The sequence below is a fragment of the Oncorhynchus clarkii genome, chromosome 18 (assembly GCF_045791955.1).
Source record: "Oncorhynchus clarkii lewisi isolate Uvic-CL-2024 chromosome 18, UVic_Ocla_1.0, whole genome shotgun sequence".
Classification (NCBI taxonomy): domain Eukaryota; kingdom Metazoa; phylum Chordata; class Actinopteri; order Salmoniformes; family Salmonidae; genus Oncorhynchus; species Oncorhynchus clarkii.
Window position 1 is genome coordinate 19440387 of NC_092164.1, and position 24419 is coordinate 19464805.

The following is a 24419-nucleotide window of genomic DNA, read 5'->3' on the forward strand; positions in this document are numbered from 1 at the left end:
TGATTAAAGCCAGAGATCGATAGAGACTGACACACTGCTGGTGGGTGTCACCAGAGGTGTGTGTGTGTTTGTGTTTGTGTGCTTGTGCGTGTGTGTGTGTGTGTGTGTGTGTGTCACGGTGCACCCAACCCCAGTAATGGGAGAGCAGACGCTGCCTGTTAACAGGCCTACAGCTGCTGTCAGGCACTCTCTCTAACTCTGTTAGGGCCCTTATTGATTGCTCATTATTACTGTTCCCTGAAAGATGAGCTTCCCTTATGATTACATTAAATCTGCTCTCTCTTATTCCTCTGAGACACCGTCTGGCTTATTGCTACCCCCCATCACGTTCCAACCTTCTAGATGCCATATTAAGGAGGAGGTAGGTATTTTGTAATCGCTGCGGTTTTGACTGTTTAGTTCGATGCTTCCAAATACCTGTCTGGAAATTGTTTGAGGAATTGACTAGCCTGGTCTCTCTGTGAAATGGAAATAAGCGATGATTGATATTATTTTTTGTCAATTGTAATTATACTTTTTCCAAACTTACAATAATGATTTTTTTTAGATTTCCTTCCAACTCATTTGATGTCATTAGTCATTGTTCAACAAAAGGGAAAATAGAGGATAGGAGATTAAATAATGACTAATGACACATTGACACTAAGAAAATAGTTTTAAAAATGAAGCAAGTATCTGTGTCTTTCCTCTTTCTGTGGTGTGATATCACGAGTGAGTTGTCTGAAATATGGATCCGTCAGTCACGGGCTGGTTCTTTTAAAGTTTGGACTTTTCCAAATCTACCCCTCGGTCTCAGAGCTGTATCAGAAGCCATCTTATCACTCAGTCCCAATGAATTATTCAAAGGAATCGACTGCGTCAGTTCAGTCTCAGGACCTGTGATGATGTTACGCTGACTGCCTAGCCGGCTTGATATTCACTCAGAGAACTGAAATGGATGTCCTCATAGAGTCAAAAGAACAGCTCATTCCAACTTCCAAAGACACAAATGTCTCGGGAGTAAAGAGACTGAAATATGTGTGCTGTAGTTTGGTTGGTGTTATTTACATTTTGAGTGTGTGTGTGTGTGTGTGTGTGTGTGTGTGTGTGTGTGTGTGTTGCGGCTCCTCAGCGGTAGACTGGGGAACGCTAGTGAGAATCTCTTGCCCCCCCGACACGTCTGGCTCAGTCTCAATGCCACAGATCGATGGCCATATTGATCCACTGTTTGAGTGTTTAGACAACCTGTGTGAATTCCACCAGAATGAAATCCACATTGAATTCAAAGTAGAGGTATTTTAGACTACAAAGGAGTCTGGAATTAACCAATGGCTTCGTCACATTTTACAAAATTGTAAAATATTATGAGCAATAATAAAGTAAACACATTTTTCTTATTCAGTATAATTTCAGATGTGAATGAAAGAATTGCAAACGGTCAATAATGTCCTTTTATTTGGTGTGTCTGTATCCCTTCATGTAGATTTTTGTTGGATGAGAAACCCGCCCGAGCTGGCAGTGCCTGATGTGAAGTGTGAAAGACTTGACACCTTTGACGATCCCATGCATTTACAGTTCAATATGGATGTTGGGGTTATTTCAGAACGGTGCTGTTCAGTAGTAGAGACAAGCTGTGCTCTGCTGACAGCAGTTTTTAATCTGAGCTGAACTCCTGTTTGGAGCGGGGCCTCTCTGACCCCCATCTCACCAACACGCGGTCGCCCGGGCTTTTCCTCTTTTGGAGGATTGTCAGGGTGGCTATCGTCAGATAATTAGCTGCAGCAGAACTCTTAACTGGTGACTCCTGTCTGTGTTGGAGGGGTTTGCACTGTTGGCTATGGCAGTGGAGAATTTATTCTGACACAAACAACTATCAAGAAGGGCATGCATTTGATGCACGCACGCACACACACACACACATTCATTCACAAGCAGTGTCACTTTGACAGCCATGCCTGGCTCGTCTGTCAAAAGCTTAACGTCACCGTGTCTGCCGCAGCACACACACACAGACACAGACACAGAGACACACACACACACACACACACACACACACACACACTCACACACACACTGACACAGAGACACACACACACACACACACACACACACACACACACACACACACACACACACACTCACACACACACACACTCACTCACACAGACAGAAAGCCAGTGACAACTGAGAAAGTGAAACATTGTTGGGAATCTGCTTGCGTTTTCTAACATTCAGGAGGATATCAGTGGCTGGTGTTGTATAACCATTTAAGAGGAAACTCTGGTTCCACTGTTGTCCGAAGGTTAAAAGTTATGTGACAAAACGTAACAAAGATAATAGTAATTGTAGAAATTTCCTGTCCGTTAAATGTACCAAATTGGCTTTAATTGACATTTGATTTCGATGAAAAATATTTTTCAATAGCTTTAGTGTTTATGATGTTGATGGATTATCTAATGAGAGATCACTGCTGTTTGTATCATGGCTGTGCACCCCCCAAGTCGACACCACACTGGCACTCAAGGAATTACACAGGAATATGAACAAATTGGAAACAGCAAACAGCATATCTTGAGGCCACATTCGTTGTAGCCGGGGACTTTAACAAAATAAATTGAAGGAAAATTTTCCCAAAATTCCACCAACACATCTCTTGCCTCTTACAAGAAAAATAAGTTGGACTATTGTTATTCTCCATTCCGAGATGGATACAAAGCCCTCCTTTAACCCCCTTCGGAAAATCAGACCACGCCTTTATCCTGCTCCTGCAAGTCTACAAGCAAAAATTAAAGCAGCCATGGAAAAAGCCATGGTAAGATTTGTTAAATGCTGGTCTGACCAATCAGAATTTATGCTACAAGACTGGGAAATGTTCTGGTTTGCCTCTGACAATAACATCAATAAGTATACAGACTCAGTCACGGGGTTCATCAGGAAATGCATAGAGGATGTTATCCCATCAATGACTATTCACACACATCCAAAACAGAAGCTGTAGTTCAATTGCAACATCCGTGCAAAACTGAGAGCGTGGACCAACGCATTCAAATTGGATATCTGGGTATATGGATGAATACAATAAGACCAGCTACGACCTCCAGAGATAAATCAAAAGACGAAAAAAGACAGTACGGGTATTACATTTCACCTACGTTAACGCTAGGCGCATGTGGCAAGGACTACAAACCATTACGGACTACAAGGGAATAACTAGCAGCACTGCGAACACAGATGCCTTTCTCCCAGACAATCTAAACAATTTCTACTGTATGCTCGTTTCGAGGCAATCAACACTGATCCTTCTACAAGGCCCCCCGCTGCTGTAGAGGACTGAACGAACATCGAACATCCACTTTCAAGCATAACAACAATGATTTGTTCTCTGTGAATAAATGTATTTTTCTCCTCCTGATTTGCTGTGGGGTCTGTGTTGTTGAAGATTAACATCAACAGCTAAAACCCTGTAGCACTCACTTCTGTCATCATGAAGTGCTTCAAGAGGCTGGCCAAGGACCATATCAGCTCCACCTTACCTGACACCCTGGACCCACTCAGATCCACAGATGATGCAATCGCCATTGTGCCACACACTACCCTGTCCCACCTGGACAAGAGGAACACCTATGTGAGAATGCTGTTCATTGACTACAGCTCAGCATTCAACACCATAGTCCCCTTCAAGCTTGACACTTAAGTTCAAGGCCCTGGCTATGAGGACCACCTGCAACTGGATCCTGGACTTCCTGACAGGCAGACCCCAGGTGGTGAGGGTAGGCAACAACACCTCTGCCACGCTGACCCTCAACACAGAGGCCCCCCACGGATGCATCCTCAGCCCTCTCCTGTACTCCCTGTACACCCACAACTGCTTGACTACGCATGTCTCCAACACCATCATTAAGTTTGCCGATGACACGACGGGGGTGGGCCTCATCGTCGAAGTGACAACCTACAGGGAGGAGGTTAGAACCCTGGCACTGTGGTGACAGAGAAACAGCCTCTCCCTCAGCGTCAGCCAAACCAAGGAGCTGATCGTGGACTACAGGAAACAGGGGGAGGAGAACTCCCCTATTGTCATTGACAGGGCTGCAATGGAGAGGGTCAAAACCTTCAAGTTCCTCAGAGAACATGACATGGTCCAATTACACTACCACCATAGGCACCTGAAGAAATTTGGCATGGGCCCTCAGATCCTAATGAAGTTCTACAGCTGCACAATCCACACCCTGGTACGGCAACTGATTCGCAGAAAACCAGAAGGCCATACAGAGGACCTACTACATCCCAGGGGGCGACCTTCCTGCCTTCCAGGACATCTACACCAGGCGGTGCCTGGCCCAAAAGATCATCAAGGACTCCAGTCACCCGAGCCAAAGACTTTTCACTCTGTTACCATCTGGCAAGCGGTATCAGAATATCGGTTCCCGAACCAACAGGCTCCAAGACAGCTTCTACCACCAGGCCATCAGACTGCTGAAAAACTCAACCTAGCTGTCTCCCTGGACAGACCTGCACCGGAGGTCTATATAGACCACATATGTCAGAGTCAAGGCCCGCGGGCCACATCCGGCCCGCAAGAAGGTTTTTTACGGCCCCTGGGATGATCTTGATTTATTATTAGAACCGGCCCGCAGCAAGCCGGCAGCCCGCAGATCTTTTACACGCACCAATACTACATTTCCCACAATGCAAAGGTGACGCACCGAGCAGTAGGCTGCTTCATTTCAATATTTATTGGCACAGCAGTCGTCAGCATCACAGTAAAATTAACTTTCAGATACCCATCAAAAATGGCAAAACGGAAGGTGGATACTGAGAACCGGGGGTTTCAAACAAGGTGGGAGTCGGAGTATATGTTCACGAAGGTAGCTGGAAAACCTGTGTGTCTTCTGTGTGGAGAAAGTGTGGCGGTACTGAAAGAGTATAATCTGAGACGACATTATGAAACGAAACACGCGGACAAAAACAAGAATATGGACATGGAACAAAGGCTACAAAAGGCAGAGGAATTAAAACGAGGCCTCAAATCTCGACAGGCTCTGTTCAAAAAAGCCAAATCACAAGGCCAGGCTGCTGTCAAGGCCAGTTTTATTTTGGCAGAAGAGATCGCTAAATCAGCCCGGCCATTTACGGAGGGGGATTTCATCAAAAACTGCATGATTAAAGTTTGTGACGAAGTTTGCCCAGAAAAAAGGCAACTCTTTTTAAATGTGAGTCTGAGCAGAAACACCATTGCCGAGAGAGTAGACCAGTTGTCCATCAATCTAAAAGAGCAGCTTGTGAAAAAGGGAAAAGATTTTATTGCATATTCCTTGGCTGTGGATGAGAGCACCGACATTTCTGACATTGCCCAGTTGTCAATTTTCATCCGCGGAGTGGACTCCAACCTAAGCGTGACAGAGGAGTTTTTGGCTTTACGTCCTATGCATGGCACAACTACGGGGCATGATTTGTATGAAGAGGTGTCAAGATGTGTAAATGAGATGGAGCTGCCTTGGGAAAAACTCGTGGGTTTGACAACCGACGGAGCACCTGCGATGTGTGGACACAGGAGCGGACTGGTGGCGAAGATACGGGAAAAGATGCAAGAGGAAAACGCGACAGGTGAGCTGACAGCTTATCATTGTATCATACACCAGGAAGCGTTGTGCGGTAAAGCCTTGAAAATGGAGCATGTAATGAGCATCATCACGCGCACAGTTAACTTTATCAGAGCCAAAGGTTTGAATCACCGCCAGTTCAAGGCATTTCTGACGGAGTTAGAAACGGAGCATGGTGATTTGCCTTATCACACAGAGGTGCGATGGCTAAGCCAGGGAAAGGTGCTTCAAAGATGTTTCGAGCTTCGTGAGGAGATTTGTCTGTTCTTGGACAGCAAAGGGAAAGACACAACACAACTCCGAGACGAAATGTTTCTGTGTGAAATGGCTTTTCTGTGTGACATTACGAGTCATCTGAATGCAATAAACTTGCAGCTGCAGGGTCGGGATCGTGTCATCTCTGATATGTACAGTACAGTGAAGGCATTTAAAACCAAACTGACTCTGTGGGAGACGCAGATGCGGAAAGAAAATTTGAGCCACTTTCCCAGCTGCCAGACCATGAAAGAGAAGCTCTCTACCAGTGCGTTCCCGAGCACACAGTTGGCTGATAAAATAGGTATGCTTGCCGCTGACTTTCGACGCCGATTTGCTGACTTTGAAGCACAAAAAAGCAGGTTGGAACTGCTCGGTAACCCATTTGCTGTTGACGTGGAAAGCTCACCACCAAACCTCCAAATGGAGTTGATTGACCTCCAATGCAATGATGCACTGAGGGCAAAATATGCGGCAGTGGGTGCTGCGGAGTTCGCCCGTTTCCTCCCCGGCACAATGCCCCAGCTGCGCATCCAGGCTGCTCAAACGTTGTCTATGTTTGGCAGCACATACCTGTGTGAACAACTGTTTTCTTTGATGAACCTGAACAAAACATCACACAGAAGTCGACTTACTGCTGAACACCTCCACTCAATTCTGAGGATTTCTTCAGCTCAGAGCCTTACCCCGAACATTGATGAACTTGTGGAAAAGATGGGACACCACCAAGTATCACCCTCAACCTCAAACAAGTGAACATTACTGTGCAATCACATATTTAGAGTTTTTACTCAGTTCAAGTTTAAAAGTTAAAATTTAATATTTGTTTTCACTGCATGTTACTTCTCCTTAAACAAAGTGTTGTTTTTGATTAATAGATTTTTGCACTTTATTTTTTTGTATTTCAATCCAATTATATTTTAAAAATATTTCAGTTGAGTGGATGATAGAAAATTGCTATTATTGTTTTTTCTTTGAAGTAAATTTAGCCCACTTTTGCTAAAATAGAAAATATAGTCTACTGATGGTGCCTTGAATACCGGTTTCTTTCATTTAATGTTCATGTTATGGGGATATTTATATAAAGGAAATTTGTCTTTTGTGTCTGTTGAAAATTAAAGATTACTGACAGAGCCATAAGAAAATATTGCTTTATTTATCTGATCATATTGTAATATATTTGTTAGGTTTTCAGTAGGTTCAATTAGGTTCACTAGACTATATGCGTCATTTAAAAATTTTTCAATGAACATTCGAACAGTCCGGCCCTCGTCTTGTAGCTGATTTTTTTATTTGGCCCTCCGTCCATTTGACTTTGACACCCCTGATATAGACTATATATGGAACATTGTACTGACTACCCACATATCCAACCCTCAAACACAAACACATACACACAAACACCCATAAACATACACACAGAAGCACACACACACACACACACACACACACACACACACACACACACACACACACACACACACACACCACACCACACCACACACACACACACACACGCGCATCCACACACACACAGTCAACGCTGCTGTTCTATTAAATTCTATTGATCTCACTACCCACTTTATATTAGTAAATACAGTGTAAATCCATTCCATTATGCAACTAACTCTTCGATTACTTCTGCTATTTTGGACTCTTCTGATTGTCACTGGTTAATGTACTGCATTGTTATTATTGATCACTGGTTAATGTACTGCATTGTTATTATTGATCCCTGGTTAATGTACTGCATTGTTATTATTGATCCCTGGTTAATGTACTGCATTGTTATTATTGATCCCTGGTTAATGTACTGCATTGTTAGTATTGATCACTGGTTAATGTACTGTATTGTTGAGGGAGCTAGGACATAAGCATTTCTCTGCACCTTTTATACCTGTTGTAAATTGTGTTTGGGACAAATACATTTGATTTGATTTGACCATGAGGTGTATGCATATGCTGATATTCTGTCTTATTTAGTACCTACGGGCCGTGAATCTAATGGCCTGTTCTGTGATTTCGTTGTGTTTGTACGCGTCGTCGTGTGGATTATTCTCTGACTACTACATTAGAATAATGAGCGGGGAAAGAGCCTTTCTCTTCGTGTGTCTCTTTGTGCTGCCGCGGTAACGACCCCGTGAATAGTTCTTTTTGGATGACCTATCAAAGTATTCTCTCCCCAAGCACCCAATAGATGGTACTTCCAGAAATGAGTCACTTGAAAATGCTCATCGTCCAACACCGTATAAGGTAATGGATGGTTATCACACTCCATTTCCCTGCCTCCTCACCCACACAAATGCAGCGCTCTTGAAATATGATGCATCTTCTGTGCTTAGCAGGCACTTAATGTCTGAAAGCAACCTGTTCTCGTTGATTTACTGACCGCAACGGTAAAAAAAGAGTGCGCCTCGCCGCTTGTTCACTCAATAATTATCTCATTTTATTTACGCAGACAGACAGCTTTAGACGAGGTGAGAGGCTTCCCCTCCATTATCTGTAGGTGGGCCTCTCTCTCTGTCTTTCAACTACACCCCCTCATTAGTCCACAGTCCCTTAATGACGTCCTCCTCGTCGAGAACTTTTCCAAGTTTCGATTTCACGAGGCACACACAGTGCACATAGACATGTAGGCACGGATGTGCGCGCGCGCACATGCACACACGCACACACGCACACGCACACACACACACACACACACACACACACACACACACACACACACACACACACACACTCCACCTGTGTTGAAAAAAATAATAGTTGAACTAAATGACACAATGACTCTCCTCTGCCGGTTGTCCAATCAATGTGGTTTCTAAAAGGATTAGGGCCTTCAGTCTGAAATCTATTTTAATTACTTAACCAACAGGTAAACAAAGTCGCGGTGGCACCGCCGGTATAGATCCAGGCGTCTGGAGTGTATCAATACCACCTAGCCCTGTGTTAACCCCACAGGCCCCCCAAAGAAAGGATATCTTGGGCCTCTCCCAAATGGTACCTTATTACCTATAAAGTGCACTATGTTTGACCAGGGCCCATATGGCACTGGTGGAAAGTAGTGCACTGTATAGGGAATAGGGTGCCATTTGGAACAAAGTCCTGGACTACGTCACCAGAAGGATCCCATCACCTCTAACAGGTTTAGAATATATGTAGATGAGGTCCCTCAGCAGTGGCTTACTGTTTTCTACCGTCCTGAGAATGTCAGCACATACTGGGGACATATTAGGACATGTCCATGCTTGTTAAGATGAATCTGCAGGATTGCAGTTAGTGTGTGTTCGTGTGTGGTGTGTGTTGGAGATGAAGGAGGAGTAAGATTATGTTGGCTAACAGCAGTGAAAGGCGTTGTCGGTGTTAACGCTGGGTTAAAATGATCTGGTGTCTTGTCTCAGTGTGCTACAGGCCCGGTGTGTGTTTATGTATGTGTGTGCTGTGTCTTTGAGAATACCATCGTGGGTATAACCGGGTGATTAGGCGCGGTGCGCCAGTCACAGGAAATGGACTGTCTAAAGGACGGGCCCGACTGCATTAAAGATGAATGGCGAGGCGCTAGGGCGTTAGCGTCGCGGCGGCGGCTTAGAGCTCACTCTGAATATCTCTCAATTTCCCCCCTGACTGACACGTGAAGCCATGCACAATTTCCTTGATCCGGAGCATTTGTTTAACTGCGCTCTCCGTTTAACCCAGAGCTCCGATAGTATGTCTAGTAAAAGGCAATTTATCCAGTGTCAATTTATTATACAGCTCAGGGGAAAGTGTCACTATATTTGCCTAGGTAGATTTGTTTGTGCTCAATGTAGTAATAAAAAGGGTCTGTATTGTCATGTGTCTGTATTGCCATGTGTCTGTATTGCCATGTGTCTGTATTGTCATGTGTCTGTATTGTCATGTGTCTGTATTGCCATGTGTCTGTATTGCCATGTGTCTGTATTGCCATGTGTCTGTATTGCCATGTGTCTGTATTGTCATGTGTCTGTATTGTCATGTGTCTGTATTGTCATGGGACATGGACTTTTCGTAACATTAGATCACTTTTAAGGTCTGAAACATCTGGCAAACTGTTACTGGAGAGTGAACTATCACTTTAACTATACCTGAAAACATCTGGCAAACTGTTACTGGAGAGTGAACTATCACTTTAACTATCCCTGAAAACATCTGGCAAACTGTTACTGGAGAGTGAACTATCACTTTAACTATCCCTGAAAACATCTGGCAAACTGTTACTGGAGAGTGAACTATCACTTTAACTATCCCTGAAAGCATCTGGCAAACTGTTACTGGAAAGTGAACTATAACTTTAACTATCCCTGATAACATATGGCAAACTGTTACTTGAGAGTGAACTATCACTTTAACTATCCCTGAAAACATCTGGCAAACTGTTACTGGAGAGTGAACTATCACTTTAACTATCCCTGAAAACATCTGGCAAACTGTTACTGGAGAGTGAACTATCACTTTAACTATCCCTGAAAACATCTGGCAAAATGTTACTGGAGAGTGAACTATCACTTTAACTATCCCTGAAAACATCTGGCAAACTGTTACTGGAGAGTGAACTATCACTTTAACTATCCCTGAAAACATCTGGCAAACTGTTACTGGAGAGTGAACTATCACTTTAACTATCCCTGAAAGCATCTGGCAAACTGTTACTGGAGAGTGAACTATCACTTTAACTATCCCTGAAAGCATCTGGCAAACTGTTACTGGAGAGTGAACTATCACTTTAACTATCCCTGAAAGCATCTGGCAAACTGTTACTGGAGAGTGAACTATCACTTTAACTATCCCTGAAAGCCGGCAGGTTATAGTTTGTCGAGCAAATCCATACATGAGGGAGAACACGTGGTCCAAGTATTATTAGTAGGGATGAGGGATCCCCATATTACTAGGAATATTTAAAGGATATCTGTCGGATTTCCTAATATTACCTGTCACTCTGAATTTCCTGAATTCCAGTTGGTTTATATGTTTTTTTTAATATAAAATCTCAATTTCATTGATGACAGCTTATCTTTTGTGTCTGTATTGTCATGTGTCTGTATTGTCATGTGTCTGTATTGTCATGTGTCTGTATTGAAAGTGGAAAGTTACTGCTTGCTGTCTGCGCTTTCAACTTGCTCTGTTTTTGTTGTTGTTGTTTTCCCTCAGTGGAGTTGTTGTCATGGTAGGCCACCGAACAGCGGTCGGGCTTCAAAATGCATGCTTCAAAGACTGCAATGCTTGGTTTTTGTTTATCTTTACAGTTTCAGAAGAAATGAGGGGATGCTTGGTCTTTGCTTGGTCTGTGGGGATTCGGAACTAATTTGTCAGGCTTTGGGTTCAAGCTATTTTATTTTAATTTTGTTTGATACATATTTCTGTTTTGGAAGGGATCTGTGGAGTGACAGATCATATTTTTTGGGGGGATGAAATGATCTGATCCTCAGACATTGGAATGTAAATATTCACGCGAGGTGTTCCAGCTCCATCTTCTCAGACACAAAGTACCTATTTAAATCTGCATTTACATACCAACAGAAGAGAAACGAATACTTCAAATATAACTTCATTTGTTTCTGTCGTCTTTGAGGTTGAACCCCAGACTCCCAAGTCCTCGCTTTCTCTTCCGTTTCAAGCTCTATAAACAGGCAGCTTGATTCTAAGTGGAATTTTCTGCCTGACAATCTATTGTATACAGCTACCCACATTTCTGAACAGCACTCACTATGAGTATTAGTGGGCCACCACACAATAGTTACCTTCATTAGAAGTACACAAGCATTTATGAATCCAGATGACAACATTGATGCAATGTTATAGTTGGGTCATACGCTAAGAGTCAAACTAACTTCTTAGCTTAGGGACCTGACAAATCAGTATTTGTAAGTGCAGAGGTTCAATCAATTAACCAAAACACTGAAGCAATTTTGATTGCAGTGTCTGACACTCATTCACGACTAATTACTTAATTAATTGCATTTTAGAGGGCTTAATCACATTATTTTACACGGCAGGTAGTGTGTGCCAATACGCCATCGCCACTGGCTTAGTAACAGTGTCAATGTGGCAGCCTCATTAACAAGGTGACACACATACCCCGGCATGCACGCACACACACACACGCGCACGTTACACACACAATATCTCGCTGAATTCGAGGTTAAATTATGCCCTCTGCTCTATCGGACGAGGATATCAGTAATTGCTTGGACCATTTCCTCGTGAAATTGAATTGGTCTCTTATTCTCATTTGATGAAGTTAGATCACTTGTCAATCAGTTGCTGCCACAAATTCAGTCTTTCACCACATTTCAGTTCAAAACCCGCCGCCGAACATGTTCTGAATATATTGCGGCACACCTTGTTTTGGCGTGCATAATGCGAGATGACTCGTCGGAAGAGAAGGATCTTTGATGTGCGTTTGTTCACATGTCTGTCTCTGTAAACGCATGGATCTTAATTATGACAGGGCTGAAATAGGTCGCCCGCTCAAACACACTCTGTGTAGAATCACACAGCAGACGGACTTCAAAGAGCTCATTAGTGCTTTCTGAAGAGCTGTTTACCCCCCACACACGCACACACAGACACACACACACACACCCCTTTCTAATATGCAGCCGCGTTGATGCCAATGTCCAGAAGCAGAAATGAGTTTGATTAGACCTTCTATATGACGGACTTGATGCTCTTAGGACGCATCCAAATTTTGTTGGATGTTGTTGCAGCTGAGTGCGTTAATGCTCGGCCAGACTCACACAATCTCACTCTCTCTCAGAGAGCGCACGCGCGCACACACACAAACACATAGTTTGTGTAACGGTTTTCTATATGAGAAGGAGAGTCGGACCAAAATGCAGCGTGTCGATTGCGATCCATGTTTTAATAAACAAACGTAAAACACGAATCAATACAAACACGACAAAATAAAGAACGTAATGAACGTAACGAAAACCTAAACAGCCTATCTGGTGAAAACACATAGACAGGAACAATCACCCACAAACACACAGTGAAACCCAGGCTACCTAAATATGGTTCCCAATCAGAGACAATGACGAACACCTGCCTCTGATTGAGAACCATATCAGGCCGAACATAGAACTAGACAAACTAGACATGTAACATAGAATACCCACTCAGATCACACCCTGACCAACCAAAACATAGAAACATACAAAGTAAACTATGGTCAGGGTGTGACAGTACCCCCCCCCCCCCCCCAAGGTGCGTGCGGACTCCGGCCGCAAAACCTGAACCTATAGGGGAGGGTCTGGGTGGGCATCTGTCCGCGGTGGCGGCTCTGGCGCTGGACGTGGACCCCACTCCATAATAGTCTTAGTCCACCTCCTTAGCGTCCCTAGATAGGTTACCCTCCTAAATGACAGCTCGGGACAGAGGGGCAGCTCAGAACAGAAGGACAGCTCGGGACAGATGTAGCTCGGGACTGATGGGTAGCTCAGCACTGAGAGGAAGCTCAGCACTGAGAGGAAGCTCAGCACTGAGAGGAAGCTCAGCACTGAGAGGAAGCTCAGGCAGGTAGTTGGATCTAGCAGATCCTGGCTGACTGGAGAATCTGGAAGAGTCTGGTCGACTGGCAGATCTGGAAGAGTCTGGTCGACTGGCAGATCTAGAAGAGTCTGGTCGACTGGCAGATCTGGAAGAGTCTGGTCGACTGGCAGATCTGGAAGAGTCTGGTCGACTGGCAGATCTGGAAGAGTCTGGTCGACTGGCAGATCTGGAAGAGTCTGGTCGACTGGCAGATCTGGAAGAGTCTGGTCGACTGGCAGATCTGGAAGAGTCTGGTCGACTGGCAGATCTGGAAGAGTCTGGTCGACTGGCAGATCTGGAAGAGTCTGGTCGACTGGCAGATCTGGAAGAGTCTGGTCGACTGGCAGCTCTTGCTGCTCCATGCTGACTGGCTGCTCTGGCTGCTCCATGCTGACTGGCTGCTCCATGCTGACTGACAGCTCTGGCTGCTCCATGCTGACTGGCAGCTCTGGCTGCTCCATGCTGACTGGCAGCTCTGGCTGCTCCATGCTGACTGGCAGCTCTGGCTGCTCCATACTGACTGGCAGCTCTGGCTGCTCCATGCTGACTGGCTGCTCTGGCTGCTCCATGCTGACTGGCGGCCCTGGCTGCTCCATGCTGACTGGCGGCCCTGGCTGCTCCATGCTGACTGGCGGCCCTGGCTGCTCCATGCTGACTGGCGGCCCTGGCTGCTCCATGCTGACTGGCGGCCCTGGCTGCTCCATGCTAACTGGCAGCTCTGGCGGCTCCTTGCAGACTGGCAGCTCTGGCGGCTCCTTGCAAACTGGCAGCTTTGGCGGCATCCTGCAGACTGGCAGCTCTGGCGGCTCCTTGCAGACTGGCAGCTCCCTGCAGACTGGCAGCTCCCTGCAGACTGGCAGCTCTATGCAGACTGGCAGCTCTATGCAGACTGGCAGCTCCTTGCAGACTGGCAGCTCCTTGCAGACTGGCAGCTCTATGCAGACTGGCAGCTCCTTGCAGACTGGCAGCTCCTTGCAGACTGGCAGCTCCTTGCAGACTGGCAGCTCTATGCAGACTGGCAGCTCCTTGCAGACTGGCAGCTCTATGCAGACTGGCAGCTCCTTGCAGACTGGCAGTTCTGAACAGGCGGGAGACTCCGGCAGCGCTGTAGAGGCGGAAAGCTCTGACAGCGCTAAACAGGCGGGAGACTCCGACAGCGCTGGAGAGGAGGAGGGCTCCGACAGCGCTGGACAGGCGAGGCGCACTGTAGGCCTGATGCGTGGTGCTGGCACTGGTGGTACTGGGCCAAGGACACGCACAGGAAGCCTGGTGCGGGGAGCTGCTACCGGAGGGCTGGGGTGTGGAGGTGGTACTGGAAAGACCGGACCGTGCAGGCGCACTGGAGCTCTTGAGCACCGAGCCTGCCCAACCTTACCTGGTTGAATGCTCACGGTCGCCCTGCCAGTGCGGCGAGGTGGAATAGCTCGCACTGGGCTATGCAGGCGAACCGGAGACACCGAGCGCAAGGCTGGTGCCATGTAAGCCGGCCCAAGGAGACGCACTGGGGACCAGCTGCGTAGAGCCGGCTTCATGGCATTAGGCTCGATGCTCAATCTAGCCCGGCCGACACGCGGAGCTGGAATATACCGCACCTGGCTATGCACCCGCACTGGAGACACCGTGCGCACCACTGCATAACACGGTGCCTGTCCGGTCTCTCTAGCCCCCCGGTAAGCACAGGGAGTTTGCGCAGGTCTCCTACCTGGCGTAGCCATACTCCCTGTTAGCCCCCCCCCCAAGAAATTTTTGGGGCTGCCTCTCAGGCTTCCATCCGCTACGTCGTGCTGCCTCCTCATATCTGCGCCTCTCAGCTTTCGCCGCCTCCAGTTCTTCTTTGGGGCGGCGATATTCTCCTGGCTGAGCCCAGGGTCCTCTTCCTTCTAATTCGTCCTCCCATGTCCATACCTCCTCTTTGGGCTGCTCCTGTTGCCTCTTCTCCTGCTGCACCTTTGGCGGCTACACTCCCCTGGTTTAGCCCAGGGTCCTCTCCCGTCGAGGATTTCCTCCCATGTCCAGAAATCCTTATTGCGCATCTCCTCGCGCTGCTCCTGCCTGTTGATATGCTGCTTGGTCCTTTTGTGGTGGGTGATTCTGTAACGGTTTTCTATATGAGAAGGAGAGTCGGACCAAAATGCAGCGTGTCGATTGCGATCCATGTTTTAATAAACAAACGTAAAACACGAATCAATACAAACACTACAAAATAAAGAACGTAATGAACGTAACGAAAACCTAAACAGCCTATCTGGTGAAAACACATAGACAGGAACAATCACCCACAAACACACAGTGAAACCCAGGCTACCTAAATATGGTTCCCAATCAGAGACAATGACGAACACCTGCCTCTGATTGAGAACCATATCAGGCCGAACATAGAACTAGACAAACTAGACATGTAACATAGAATACCCACTCAGATCACACCCTGACCAACCAAAACATAGAAACATACAAAGTAAACTATGGTCAGGGTGTGACAGTTTGTGATCAAAGTCTAGTTGCTCTTGACAATTTTGCTACACGGTCATTCATGGTGATCCAAATTCAATCTTGCGTTAGATGTTGATATTTAGAATGTTTTCAATTCGAGAGGCATGAAAGTTTTTATAAGATTAGAGATGTGTGTATTCCATGTTTTAACCATCACATGGACTACAATGTACGATTCAAGAGCCAGTCTCAGGGCCTTATTCCATGTGTTTATGGAAGTGCATGAGGTTCAAAGCCTTGAGTTCAAACTCATATGCCCTCATCTGAATAACGGGAGAGTAATCAGTGTTACCTGATTTAAATAGTGCAAGTTATCATTTGGCCCTCATTTGCATAGTGGAGGTAATCACTGTGGATGCGTCTCAAATGGCACCCTATTCTCTATATATTGCACCTCTGGACCAGGGCCTATAGGGCTATGGTCAAAAGTAGTGCACTATGTAGGGAATAGGATACCATTGAGACGCATGCTGTGGCTTTACATTAACCCCCTGATTGGAGAGATGAAGGCACTGATGGAGCCTGACACGTCTCTTAGAAGTGTTGGCTTTATTGAGGATGGAATTATAAAGATTCCATGTTTTCTAAATGGATTTAAATAAGATAGGAGTGATTGAGGTTTTCTATGTCAATATTACAGTGATAAAAGGGAGGTTAGGTGGTTGTTTTAAGTGGGCTGGAATTTGGAAGATTTGGAAGATGTGTTTTTTTGCCGCGTAAAAGGTTGTGTGTGTGCGTGTGTTTGTGTGTGTGTGTTTTCTCTGTTGTTTTCTTGCCAAGTTGCCAGACTGGCACTGCATACCCTCTCTTTCACCCTCTATTTCCCCTATAGCTTCTCTCTCTCCCTTTGTCCCTCTCTCATCCCCCCTCTCTTTCCCTCCTTCCCTCCTGTGTGTTTCTCTCCATTGACATGCTGGCAGCTGAACCGTGGTCCCCAGAGCGAGGCCCAGTACACAGTACTAGGAGTCAGACTATGAATTCTCCAACACAGGCAGGGAGGAGGGAGGGAGGGAGGCATCTCTAGTTAATAATAACACTGTGAGGAGAGAGACTACCTAGCATGCTGCTGGGGAGAGAGAGAGAGAGAGAGAGAGAGATGTTGTTAGGGTAGACCAGGGTATTGTGAGAAAGATTCAAGAAGATATACTGTTGTGTTGAAATATTGAAGGGCGATACTATATTTTTAAGAGAGTATAGAGACCGTGCTCTTAGAAGGGTATTTTTCTCTCCCAAACTGTTACTACCATAACCTCTGAACTACTTAATACGCTGCTATCTACAATTGAAATGGTAATTCATCCAATAAATTATATTTAGCCCCAAAATTGAAATGCCATCATAGTATTATAGAACTTTGGACAAATATTGCAGCTATCGTATAATGGGGCAATAGGGAGGTTTTTGTAAAGGATGTGAGAAATATTGCAATAACCACCCACTTAGCTATCGGGTGTAATGTCTTGCTGGGTACAAGATATAACGTTCTCCATTAGCTGACCATGACAAATATTATTATGAACAGGAAAATCCCAGAGTTGAGAATAATATTTGCTGCTGATGCTTTTTAAAATGTAAATGTATTTAAATCCGGATGCATTATGTTTTAGAGTTCTCAAATGAGCTCCATTGGCAAATGAATAACCTTCTGTTGTAAACTCCCATCCTTACCTAAACTTAAACTTTTTGACATTTAGGCAGTTAGTTTACTTCTGTGTCTAACCTCTAAGCCCAAAATATACGTTGAGTAAACATTCTAGTTGTATATTCAAACACGTTTTACTGTGCAGAAATGTAATTGTTTTACAAAACAAGAAAAGAATACAGATGCTATGTGAAGAATTATCAATCGCAACAATTATTCCCATCATGCAGCAGTTATTTTTCAGAAACCACTGTCAATGAAATGTCATGTCAATGAAACACACCGCACTGTTCCATTATTTTAGCTGACTGCTGTTTATTGAACAATTTGATCCAGGCTGAAGTATTTCCAAGCCCTTTCTCTCCGTCGAGTTTCATATAGTCATTACAATAAGGAGCGTGACATGCGTGCCAGCCCCGGCAAGACTCCCCTCGGCTTAAACCTTGTAAATGAACACAATTAGCACATCGTCATCCTGCTAATTAGCTGCTGGTGTCTGGCGAGACGTCTGGGAGAGAGAATCAGAGAGGAGTCTGGGGAATTCCCCCGGCTCTATTACCAAACAAACACCATGCTACGCTGACACGCCGAACCTACTGGAGAAGTGTGTTTGTGAATATGTGTGTTAGTGAGTGTGTGTGTGTGTGTTCACGCCAGTTCCACTTATAAAAAAAACCAAGAGGAACGTCGGTGGTATGGTAATTGTAAGACATGCAGTGCTTAAAGGGCCTCCGACAGTGGATTCATAAGACATGCTACTGAGACTGAAGAAAGGACAGAGGATGGTCATAAATGATCCTCATAATCCGCTGTGTGTTAAATCAAATCAAACAGAGTCCGATCTGAGAGGAGGCTCCTACGACGATGTGGGTCTGGCCTTTGATAGCACCATGCTTTGATAGTGAGATGACTGTGTGTGTGTGTGTGTGTGTGTGTGTGTGTGTGTGTGTGTGTGTGTGTGTGTGTGTGTGTGCGTGCGTGCGTGCGTGCGTGCGTGTGTTAGTATTTGCAGATAGTCTTTGGGGATTATATAAAATAGTGGCTCTTGAGCCTCAGAGGCAACAAAGGGATCTAGGTGACTGAAGTGTGTGTGAGACGGAGCGAACGAGCCAGAGGCGGGGGGGAGAGAGAAAAAGGGATGAGGACAAAGATGGGAGGGGGTAATGAGAGAGGGTGGACAGGGAAAAGGAGCGAGAGAGAAAGGTAGGAGACGAATGGCAGAGCGAGAGAGAGAGAGAGAGAGAGGTGACGGGGTGGAGGTGCAGTCCGGCACTGTGCGGTGTATAGCGGAGGCCTCATACACAGGGTGTTGTAATTCATAGCCAGCTGTGGCTCTGGTGTGTGTGTGTGTGTATTGATGAAAGCAGCAGAACACTGCCGGCGGGGGGAGATTGCTTGCTGCACTAGGCGAGGCGCGCTCTGAAACCATCTCCGGCCGCCTGAGATGAGAGAGGGATTATGGAGTGACCTGCCATGTCTGTGTCATATTGTTATGTGCAGGGTGCATTATTTTGTCCTAACCTGGTAGCAGCCAGCCCGGTCCCAAGGCAGAGAGGCGGTGTCCTTCATGTGATCTGTCATTACTCGTGTCATATTTACCATCCGTGTTCCAAGAAACAAAAGAAATGCGAGAGGCAAAAATAATCAGATGACTTAAATGTGAAGAATTTTCGTTAGTTAGTCATTTTCATGAATATAATATTTTACATTTATTTAAAGATGCACCTTGCTGAAATCGCTTTGCCGTTTCCTGGCTGCAAAAATTATAATAGTTAGGGTTAGGTTTCATTTCAGTTTATGTGACCAAACAAGCAAGTATAGTATAGAGAAGAATCATTGTACGATCTAAACCGCTGTGTAATATATTTTCCATAACCAAAATATTGTATTTTTAGCTGTTTGAAGCAGGTGTACAAAACCGAAAGTAAAAGACACAAAACCTAAGCTTAAGAACAGAAAGCATGAAAATAGCGCACATAGAACAGATCTACCGCTTCTTAGACTTGCTTTCAATGAGAATGGCAGATCTATAAAACACATTTCTATGTGAATTTGGTCGGGTCGCCCAAAAAGTGACACATTGCATCTTTAAGCCATTCACTAAATGAAACTGATGGACGTCAAATATAAAATCATTATTCACAGTAATTATTATTCAATATACAGTAGCACGTAATGTAAAATTTCATTAAACTAGAACACATCTTGCTCAGTAGTACATTAGTCATCGTGGATGTTAATTATTGATCATGATGTGTGAATCATGTCATAAATGACCCACTGTATAACCTCATAAATGACCCACTGTATAACCTCAGATTCATATACATATTCATGAGTTGTATTCTCGATTTTATATTGAAGAAATGGCAGCAGTGAATCTCCATGATTAAGCAAAATACAGTGTGTACTATCATAAGCATGACAGTGTTTGATCACTCCCAATAAACTGTCATCACATCACAGCCATTATAATCAATCCGTTGACAGCAGAGCTAAGACCAATTGACAGAGAGCCTAAGTGAAGAGATGCTGTATTTTGAGTGGCTGTACCTTTGTCTTATAAATAAGACCAACCTAACTGTCCTGTCTGTCTCTATGCTCTTGCCGTTGCAGGCCTAAAGATGCAGTGGACCCCAGAGCACGCGCAGTGGGCGGAGCAGCACTTTGACATCACCTCCACCACGCGCTCGCCGGCCCACAAGGCCGAGGCTTACCGGGGCCACCTGCAGCGCGGCGGCAGCACCTACCAGTACGCCTGGGCCAACGACGACATCTCTGCACTCACCGCCTCCAACCTGCTCAAGAAGTACGCTGAGAAGTACTCTGGCATCCTGGAGATGCCCAGTGAGAGGGCCCTGCTGAACTCCTACGCCGAGGCCGGGATGAACGGCAGGAAGGGGGAGGGCGAGGCCTGGCAGGAGGGGGTATACTGCGTCCCCGAGGGGATGTCCATGAGGAAAGGAGGGGTGGCGGCGGAGGTGGCTGGTATGTGCAGCTCGCCATCCCCGGGCCTGGCCTCCAGCGGCCTGACAGAACCTGGTTACTCCAGCAGCAGCTGTGGTAGTCACACCGCCACGGCCCTCCACTCCTCTGCAGGCTCCTCTCAGGAATACGGCCCCAGCTACAGTGGCTCCTACCTGGGCTACAGCTCCCAGGTCACCACCTCCCCGCTGCACAGCTCCGGCCTCTTGCAGCCCCCTCCTCCACCCCCCCACCCCTCCCAGGTCCCAGCCTACAATGGGGGATCCTCCAACCTTTCGGGCTACAATTACCCACATGCCGGGTACCCCTCCCAGAGCTCTGTGGGGCCAGGCTACAGCCCTGGGGGAGCCCCCCCTCCATCCTCCTACCTACCGTCAGGGATCGCCGCTCCCACCCCCCTGCCCCCCTCCTCCACGCTCCCCGGGTACCCCTACCAGTCGCACAACCTTGGCCCCATCGCGCCCACGCCTCTGAATGGCAGCTTGTCCAACTCTCTGAAGAGAAAAGCCTTCTACATGACAGGGCAAGGAGAGATGGACTCCACTTATGGAAATTTTGTCTACGGCCAGGCACGCAGCACCGCAGAGAGCCCCATGTACAGGGTACCGGACAGCAGCATCTCAAATGCGGGCGGCGGAGGGAATGGTTTTGACAGGAACGCTGGCAAGTCATCTTTGCCGTTTAATACCCAAAAGCAGCCCATGGCCTCTGAGCAGTCTGCGGGTGGAGCCCTCACCCCTCCGTCCTATACCTCCACTCGGGGTGGCTCGCGCTCAACCGACTCCCTTGGCAGCTTCACCTCTCCCTCCCTGAGCGACCAAGGGGACGAGCACCGCCTGCACCTCTCCCACCTCTCCCTGACGGGGGCGACCTCATCCTCCCGGCCCGCTGAGGAGCAGCTGAAGAGCAGCGACCCCCACCTCCTGGACATGGTGACCTCTGAGATCCTGCAGCAGGGACCCCCAGTGGACTGGAGTGACATTGCAGGCCTGGAGCTGGCCAAGGCCACTCTGAAGGAGGAGGTTCTCTGGCCCATGCTACGTCCGGACATGTTCAGCGGCCTAGGTTCGGCCCCGAGGTGCGTCCTACTGTTCGGCCCCAGAGGAACTGGCCGGACGTTGCTGGGCCGCTGCATGGCAAGCCAGCTGGGGGCACCCTTCCTGCAGCTCAGAGGCTCCACCTTGGCCACCAAGTGGCTAGCAGAGGGAGACAAGATCCTGCGTGCCTCCTTCCTGGTGGCGCGCTGCCGCCAGCCCTCAGTGCTGTTCATCAGCGACGTGGACATGCTGCTGTCAGCCCAGCTCAGCAACGAGAGCCCCGTTCACCGCCTCAAGGCCGAGCTCCTGGCCCAGCTTGATGCGCTGCTCCTGGGGCCGGCCGATGACTCCAACAACCACGTCCTGGTGGTCTGCTCCACCAGCAAGCCCCAGGACATGGACGAGGGGCTGCGACGGTACTTTGGCCGGCGGGTCCTGGTGCCGCTGCCAGACGGTTCGTCCCGCCACCACATGCTGAGCCAGTTGCTGTCCCAGTCCCAGCGCAAGTACTGCCTCAGTGAGGAGGAGCTGGTGCTGCTGGTCCAGCGCACCGAGGGCTTCTCCGGCCTGGACGTGGCAAGGCTGTGCCAGGAGGCCCTGGTGAGCATGCTGCACACCTCCTCCCAAGGCCTGGACCTCTCGGTGAGCATCATGCCCACGGGCCAGATGCGACCCCTCACCTACCAGGACTTTGACAGTGTTTTTTGCAAATTCCAGCCCAGTATATCGCAGAAAGAGATCGACACGTACACCGAGTGGAACAAAATGTTTGGGTGCGGTCAGTGAACCTCGGGGGGAAAGTCCTCAAGAAAGAGGCGTTGGGAATTCTTTGACCTGGCTGTGGTGCTAACCAGAGAGGAAGGCACACAAGAGGGGCGACGTAAATCCCCACACGTGAGACCTGACACCAGAGGTGGAGAAACATCAAGAGACTTGGTTGGAGTGATACCTGATGGTTTTGCAGGTAACGAGCAGAGATTTCATTAGGATGCTTGACGCTGCTAAAGTCAGGCATAGTTATACACATTAAGAAGGGGTCAACTTGAGAAGAGACAGAGGAGGACCCTGTGTGTATATATACATTTGTTGTTGTCCCCTAAAAATGTAGTTGGCTAACCAAGTGCCTGTAGTGGTGCTTTCTTAATTCTCTTTTTTTTAATGTATAATGATTTTGTTTGCCTCACAATCTACATTAATGGCATGTGCTGATATTATGAGCTTTAAACTTCCACAGCAAAATTAAAATTAGAGTGGCGGTTGCCATTTTCTCCTGCCATTTCACCAAGTATCAACAGTATTCCTTAGGGGGTGACAGGAATTTGGACCCCCGATCCATACACTTCATCTCTGTTCCTCTGTCTGCAAAAAAAAACTCAGGAAAGTGTTTGTGAATTGTACAGTACCTCAACGTCATCACCACACAAAAGCACTACGATCCTCTGAGAGTATTAAGACCAAGATTTTTGTCATTTATATAATATCTAGAGAAACAGTGTTAGGTTTACCTCGAACCTTCTAGGGGAGACGGTCAAGGAGATGAAAATTAATGTAACCAGATTTAGTTCTGGAACGACGGGACAAATAAGTCAATATGGAGATTTCCCTTTTTCTTTTCCGAAGGTGCTTAAATGAAGAATTTGGCGATGAGTTCAGTTTCCATTTTAAGGTTTTTAGAAAATGCGATGCCCTAGTGTGTTTTTCTGATCCTGAGTTGTGTATTGATTGAATCAAGAGAGTTGTTCCCCTGATGTTTTAAGGGGGCGCTGATGACCACGTATAGTGGCTTATATGAATGTTAGGGGAATGTTGTCAACAACGAACAACTCTTTAGATGGAACGATGAACTTCAGTTGCTATTGTGTTGTCACAGGAAGCCATAGAATTACTGTAATTGACGATGAAGCAGAAACGCCACCAAATGAAAAAAAAGCGAACGGTGCCGTGACACAGTGTGTGATTCCGGATTTCCCAGAATAAAATGCAACTTTAAGATCACATACTTTCTGTTCTACCTCAGTTGGTTTCAACTCATCTAGGAGGCAGCAGAGCAGTCGGGGGGGACAGCCTCAGATCCAAAATGGCCAAATGCTAATTACTGCTATATGTCAGCCAGTCGAGTCGGTTTGAATGAGAAAAGGCTGCCAGCTTTATTCATCACCGAGGTCAGAGGTTCAGCACCAGGGGCTCAATTCCAAACCTGTTTTCAGTTCCTTACCAGAGGTCCTCATTGGCTTATCCAGGTACAGATCTGACGTGATAAGACTGTTCACAACACCATGGCTATAATGATTGAACTCTGGAATGCTCTGGAGATTTTCGGTCATATTGCTAACACCTATCCAGTTGTGTCATATCTGCAAGGAGACTCAACAAGGGCTTGCGGGTAGGAGCTAGGTATTGTTTAAGGTATTTGGCCAATCGCATCCTCATTGAATAGTATGTACACACATTACCCAAGCACATGGTCATGGTGGATATACCACTAATTGGACACTCATCCTGGCTCTTAAAGGCCCAGTACAGTCAAAAACATGATTTTCCTGTGTTTTATATATATTTCCACACTATGAGGTTGGAATAATACTGGGAAATTATGAAAATTATGATAATGTAATTTTAGTGTACGAGCTGTTTGAAAAGACTGCCTGAAATTTCTTCCTGTTTTGGTGGGATGGAGTTTTGGCCATTCATGGTGAAATCACCTTGCGGTAAATTAGTTAATAGACCAATAAGAAAGAGAGTTCCGAACCTCTCTGCCAATAACAGCACACCACTCAGACCACTCCCAGAATGTCCTAGCAAAATTATTGCTTTAGAAATTGCCCTTTGCTGAGAAGCTATATTTTTTTATTTATTTTTTTTGCCATTTTAATTGAAAGC

General features: G+C 46.5%; 1 protein-coding gene across 2 annotated transcripts in view; it reads left to right on the top strand.

Moving 5' to 3' along the window:
• LOC139372510 (fidgetin-like) overlaps positions 1-23980 on the top strand; it is a 39613-nt gene extending 15633 nt beyond the window's left edge. For both annotated transcript variants that reach the window (XM_071112238.1, XM_071112237.1), the window contains one exon: positions 20134-23980. In XM_071112238.1, coding sequence (XP_070968339.1) covers positions 20142-22325 — 2184 coding nt within the window. In that variant the 5' untranslated portion in view covers positions 20134-20141 and the 3' untranslated portion in view covers positions 22326-23980. The remainder of the gene's footprint in view (positions 1-20133) is intronic.
• The last annotated feature ends 439 nt before the right edge of the window (positions 23981-24419 follow it).